Here is a 6,709-nt window from a genome sequence, read left to right on the forward strand (position 1 = left end):
GAAAACCTGCCAATGATATTTGTTCATTATCTCCTTCAATGGGTAAATGTAATATGCATTAGCATGCTAATCCATGGGGAATCACACTGCAGACCTATCAGTATTTACATTAGGCACTAAAACAGCATGTTTAGTGAACTACTTCAGTAGTTTATTGTCTTAGCTCACACATCAAAACTTCTTAATGATCAGATCAAAACAGAGTATCTCTTTAAAAGAGATACTGAAAATGTGTTTTGTTCCATTTCATGTCAGGCCTCCGCCCCTTTAATGAAATCAAGTACTGGCTTTCCTTCTACACCTTACAAAAAAGAAAGCAAGGTTTAGAATTCAAAACACAGAAGTTTTACAGTTCATATCCCACCATCTGTATCTTCATTCTACAGCAGCACACTTTGTTATTCAACTTGATTCGGTTATGTACTGGCCAATTACAAAACTCCAGAAACACTTCTTCATATTTGGCTTGGATCACAGATTTAACCCTATTTAAAACCAGTAAAGTTTTGCAACAGCAACATTAAAAAACCTAAAATCTTCACTTTCTGCAACATGGCTGAAATATTCCTTTCCCATGATCATTAATAAAACAACCAAAACAAATCTGTGACCTTTAATTCAATTGCATTGTTTATGATGATGGGCTTTATTCCCACAAGCATAATTTGGGAAGGGGAGGAACTGTTTAGCTGATTAAAAAATCAAGATTGATATTTAGGAAGAAAAAAATCTTTTAATATTATTTTTGCTTTGGGGGGGTCACTCATTTCATTTTTTCTACAATAGCAAGGGATATGCATTTGCTTTTTATATGATTATGTAAAAAGTCTTGGGTTTCTTTTTTTCTTTAAATCCCACCTCCTGAAGAAAAATCAGATATCAGAAACTCACAGCAAGATTGTAAGCATTAACAACATTGTATATATTATAATTAAACAAAATTCTTTTGCTGAGTAAAGCACAAGTATTAAGCCAAGTTCTTCTTCCTTGTATATATAAACAAATACTTCAGAGCCAAAAACAGGGCCAAATTCTAAATTGGAATGAGTTTTTGAATGTGGAGCTCTGAAAAACTATGTGATTTTTTTCCCCCCACTGCAACACAAGTGCCTACAAAGATACTTTTCAAACTAAAAACAAAAGATGTCTGCTGTAACAATGTAACTCTCAAAAAGAAATCACTATTTAGCTACATACCTCCTCCAGGTTGAGATGAATCATTACTACCTATGATTACTGGTATACCAGCATCTTCCAACTTGACCTTCCATTTTTCAATGATTTCAGCTGAACTGTCCTGGAAAAAATAATGACATAGGTGCTACTATTCTAACTCGTATATTAAGCCAAACACAGGCCAAAATAAAAGTTCTTATCAGAGACAGTATTTACTTGCATAATACTTTAAATGAAGTCTGAGACATACCTCGCTGGCATCATTAAAAACTGACAGCTCCATAGTTTCTTTAAAATCTTGCTCCAAAACTGACTCCAAGCATTCATCTAACCAGCATTCACTATTGTGAACAGGCAGAATGATAGACTTCAAGAAAACAAACAAACAAACATGTCAGTAGGCACTATTTTTGTTTACTTACAGTTTAAAAACATTCATGAAGAAAAGGAATTACCAGAATCCTTCTGAAACAAACTTTCACAGAAAACGGATCTTAAGGATAAAAGTAGGCAAATTACCTCTATTTTCATTACAAATATATGCTTTAACTTCTTTATCAAACTGTATGATTTTTGAGTTCTACAAGACAGGGTGTGCTAGATCTTCAGGCAGTCAAATGACTACTGAACCAAAAATGCTAACAAAGCATCTATACCGCCACTTACCTATTTAAAACACTACTAACCTGTTTCTAGTATTCCAACATCTCTTTAGCCTCACTTTAGTTCTGGCTGCCATTAACATATCTTTTGCATCAACTTTTATTTAAGCTTACCAACAAATTGAAGATACTTAAATATGCAGCCTGCAGCCTTGCGCTTCAGCCAATTTAAAAAAAAAAAGTTCTTATTTAAATCTGCTATTAAGCATTCAAAGATGGCGTATGACATGGTTCCTTCATCCATAAATTCAAATGCAGGCCTTCCTATCCTAGCCTCTCTTGATTGTTTCAGCAACATACATGCAAAACATGAAAACTTATCTGATTTTTTTAAAAAACTTTAAAAAACACAGATGATGTATTTCTCTGTTTAGTTTCTCATCAGTGTTCTCATTATTTTAACCCCTCAAAAGGCAACAACCCAAAAACACTTTCTGTACCTAAAACAAAAGAATACATTCCATTCACAGGATGCAAGTCCTAAGAAATTACCACAGTAATACACTGGCTATGTTTGCAAAGGGAGAGCTCAAACCAGCACCTATTAAGATTGCTTACTGATGGGGAACTCAGGGCAAAGGGCCGAAATAACTTGTACAAAGTCTCATGAGACATTTTAAGAAGTTCCTAGAAACAACCCAAACTCCTTATCTTACCATGCACCTAGTTTAAAGAAACAGAGGATCAGTTCCTATTGTGACTATGCTAGAATTAGAAAACAAGATACTAGAAGAGCATTGGAATGGAATTATTCAAGATTTAGTACATATATGGGCATATACATGCTGTGCATGTGCATGCAAATACATACATCAGTGAACAGATATATTCTGTGCATGCTAAGGAGTGCCTGTTCTTTAGCTGTTACCAGAGTATGACGCATGGTACAACAATTAACAAATAAGAAATTTAATAGCATTTCACAGGAAAATAAAAAGCTATACCAGTCTAAAATGAATGCACCTCCCCATTTTGGCAGGATGCTGTAACAGGCAAAAGTGGTATTTAAAAGCAGAAGGGAAGCTTTTTAAAATTTTAAGCAAAGCAAGTCTTTGACCTCTGTTTTGGAGAAATAAAAAGTAAAAATATCACACTGAATTAAAAAAAAATCACAACAGCAATATATACAAAAATTTTATTACGGAACTTTGTCTCACATTAGTACTTTGAGACTTCAAAAAATTGGCAGAATCTGAGATTCTAAATCAATAAATTTAATTTACTCAGGATTTTAATATGCCTTGTCTAGATAGCAACTAAAATAAGACCTTAGCTGTCGCTGCAGATCAGTGTAACACATTTATTCAGAACCAAAAGGGCTCTTGAGTTCTTCCAATGGCAATATTAATATGCTGCAATTTTGCACATCCAGAAAAAACAGGTTTTTTTCTAATTAACTAACCTCAGCTTGACTATGCCATCACGAACTAGCTTGATACTAGCTTGATTACTGTAAAACTAGAACTCTTTTATCACTGTGAGACCAAAAGCGCAAAATATCAGGATTATGTTAGGCCTTTCTCTTTAGTTTGAACTGAAAACGGCAAAGGCAGTACTTCAACAGCAGCACAGATAAAACAATTCATCTGATGTTGCTAAGGTGCTCTGAACTCTATGTAATAAGCCTTAATACATTAATATGCTGTTAAACATATTACTGCATGCAGGGTCTACCTCTGCAGAACTACCACGATGGTGAACTAGACGCCTGGCAAAATAAGGTACAGTCGAATTGCTGATGACATTTCTGTGTAAAACCTGCAAAAGTGACAAATCCATACAAATAACTGCATACATTAATATGATCAAAATATCAGAGTACTGCTAATGTCGTATGCTGAAACAATTCTTTTAGATTCTGCCATTCTTATTGTTTCTTTTGTTTGCTGTTTTTCTGCATCTACTTTTTTTTTTTCCTGAGGCCAGAGAGAAGTTGAAAACATCACAGAGCTAAACTTTCATTTTTCCCTAGTTCATTTCTGCATTTGTAGCCTGGCTTAAAAGCTGAAGTTGGCACTTATCCTGAAGTGGGTATTTTGTATAGGGTGGTAAATTGGCCTGTACCATTCTGTGACTATCAGAATACTTCAATGTCCTTGGTTCATTTAAAGAGAAGTAAACTCCAGGGTACTAAATCTCATTTACAAGTGCAAAATCAGAGAAAAATGCAGCTGATAGATCCTGTCTACTTCTTTTGGCCTAAGACAGGATTAACTACAGCTATGTCATTCCTGACAAATCATAATCTTCAATGACAGAAGCAGCAAACTTGCTAGGGAAATCTCTAAAAGCAAGTAGAAGGAAGAACTGGAATACATTTTTCCTAATTATAAAGTCCTTTCGCTGCAGTTTATGCCAACTACCACCTCCCATTCACCAAACAGATCATTGGTCTAGTTCTCTTTGCAGCAGCCTTTTTCATATTTGATCACTGTTACCATAACAGAGTACTACAGAAATGCACATAATGCTCTTTCAAAGTGATTTTGAGTCAACACACGCACATAAATTGCAAACAGTTAATCTATTTTTGTCCTTACAGAATCACCTGAGCAACACAGAGTTACTCTTCTCATTAGTTGTAACTCATTAGTTGTGACTGCTTTTTAGCAAAATCCAACAGAAGAGTATTTTCATGGCCTATACGTAGAGTACAACATTTGAGGTAAAAGAGATGACGAACCAGGAGATAGGGATTTTTTTCCAGCTCTGCTCATTGCTCTATAGATCTGAGCACTGTGACATTGTGTGTTTTTCCTGAACTTAACAAGTTCTATAATGAGACCTGACATGATTTTAGGAACTTTTAATAATGTAGTTTTGCCTTCATTAAACTGAAGATAATGATTCGTTTGGTGTACAATAAAAATGACAGAATGCTAACAGTTAACAGGTAGTCATTCCCTTGTCTTCTACAAATGTATCACTCGACCAAAAAACTCTCTTCCTCCCTCAGCTAGGCTACTGAAAAACAATACAGCACTCATGAGATTCGAGAGGCAAAATCTGGGTAAAAAAAAAAAAAAAAGTGATATAAACTGTGCAACTAAATGTTTTGTATTTTGCATCCAGGAAATCTCTTCTCTCCTCTTTTGAGGTCAAAAAATATATAGTAAACAACTCCAAAATGAAATGCTATTTTCAGTTTCAGTAAAATTCAGTTCAAGCTGGCTCCTACCTGCCTCCATCACATTTCAATGCAAAAAACAAATTCAAGAATCGTTTTAATGCCGCTATTTTACACAAGTCAGAAACTGCTTTATTTGTTTTCAGATGAAGCTTTCTTATAAAAGCAGTTATGCCAAGCCAGTTAAAAGCTCGTTTATGTTGGCCAAAACATACTAGTTTTGTCAAATCTCTTCTTTAGGATGCTTTAAGTGAATCTAGAGAGATTTTCAGGCCACAAACTTGGACCTGCCTCTGGGATCTCAGATTCTGTGGGGACCGTGATTTTCACTTGTCTAAAGATCTGTATTTTTTTGCTACTCAGAAGGACAAGTATGTTTGCCTCATTAAATCCAAACTGTTGCCAGACTAAACCAGCCATCTCTGTAGGCTGTCTTGCAAAAGGAAAATCTACCAAAAAGCACTGTCACGGGGAGTAACAAAAGTGTCAGCACCTGTAAGAAAGTTTTAAAACTGTCTTTTCAAGCTCCGTAACCCCCGATACGCCCAGCGGGTCATCCTGCAAGGCCGAAACCCCTCCCGCCAGAGCCCTGCTGCCCTCCTCGGAGCAGACGCACCCTGACAGAAAACCCGCGGCGAACACGGAGCGGGGGCCGCCGGAGCCGCTCCTCGGAGCTTTATGCTCTGCCCTCCCGCGGCCCCCGCTCCGCGGCGCGGGCGGCGGCGGCAGCCCGACACGTACCACCTGCACGGCGCGGCCCGGCCCCGCTCCGCGCTGCCGCCGGGCCCGCCCCGCCGGGGGGCCGCGGGCTCTCCCCGCCTCCGCCACGGCCGCTCCCGCCCCCGGGGAGGGTCCCGGGCCGCCCCGAGCGGCTGAGACCGGGGCAGGGCAGCGAGGAGCCGCCGCCACCCCCCGCCGGGTGCTGCCGGGCCCCGCTTCTCCTCAGCGAGCGGCGCCGCATCCGGACCCCTCCCCCCCTTCGCGCCTCGCGCTCCCGCCCGGGGAAACCCCGACGACCCGCCCCGGCCGGAAGAGCGACGATAGATAATGCGAGTGTAGAGCGGCCGGAAGTGCTGCTGCAGTGTCGCGCGACAGTCTAGGGCTGGGCCGGGCAGCGAGGCCGGGGGGACCGCGCCGTGGGCGAACGCTGAGGGGCGGCGGCGGGGCCGCGCGGCTCCCGGGGCCGCTTCGCCTTTGCCGTTGGGTTTCCGCGGGGCGCGTAGCGGGCTGCCGTGGCTCGTCGGCGCTGCCCGCGGCTGGCGCGGCCCGGGGGCGCTCGGCCGGCCGTGGCGAGGCCCTGCCCTGAGGCCCCGAGCCCGAAAACGCGTCGCAGCTGCGGTTTCCCGCTCGTTCTCCCGTTGCGCTTGTGCCTTGGGCGTCGGCGGGTGCCGCCTCCCTCGGGCGGCGGGCTCGGTCAGGGCCTTTACCGTGACAAAACGGCCTTTACGAAGGTGAAAGTGTTGCTAATAATCGTATTGATCATTTACTTACTAAAACTATGGTGATGCAACCACTTAATCCCTGGAAGTATTCACAGCGAAAAGGTGATTGCAGGACTGTGCAACAACCTACTCTGAATTTTTTAGATTTTGCACAAAGCGATGGTTGTTCGGCAAAGTCCTGAGATTATCCCTTGTTTATCTGAAGAGCCCGTTAAACAGACAATTCAGGGAGCAAACAGAGCAGAATTATCTTAAAATGTTTGTTGGCACACAAATCTTGAGAATATAGGAGTGGAGGAAGA

At 41.0% G+C, this 6,709-nt stretch overlaps 1 protein-coding gene across 8 annotated transcripts in view; it reads right to left on the minus strand.

Annotated features, from left to right (window-relative positions):
* B3GNTL1 (UDP-GlcNAc:betaGal beta-1,3-N-acetylglucosaminyltransferase like 1) overlaps positions 1-5,979 on the minus strand; it is a 141,220-nt gene extending 135,241 nt beyond the window's left edge. For 4 of the 8 annotated variants that reach the window (XM_064522458.1, XM_026120585.2, XM_026120584.2 and 1 more), the window contains exons 1-3: positions 3,513-4,126; positions 1,427-1,543; positions 1,198-1,297 (exon numbers count right to left, since the gene is read on the minus strand). In XM_064522458.1, the coding sequence (XP_064378528.1) occupies positions 1,198-1,297; positions 1,427-1,543; positions 3,513-3,635 (340 nt within the window). In that variant the 5' untranslated portion in view covers positions 3,636-4,126. Of the gene's footprint in view, positions 1-1,197; positions 1,298-1,426; positions 1,544-3,512; positions 4,131-5,706 lie in introns of those variants that run through there. The other 4 variants (XM_064522460.1, XM_026120587.2, XM_064522461.1 and 1 more) reach the window with 3 other exon arrangements.
* Positions 5,980-6,709: the final 730 nt, after the last annotated feature.

The sequence above is a fragment of the Dromaius novaehollandiae genome, chromosome 18 (assembly GCF_036370855.1).
Source record: "Dromaius novaehollandiae isolate bDroNov1 chromosome 18, bDroNov1.hap1, whole genome shotgun sequence".
Lineage (NCBI taxonomy): Eukaryota > Metazoa > Chordata > Aves > Casuariiformes > Dromaiidae > Dromaius > Dromaius novaehollandiae.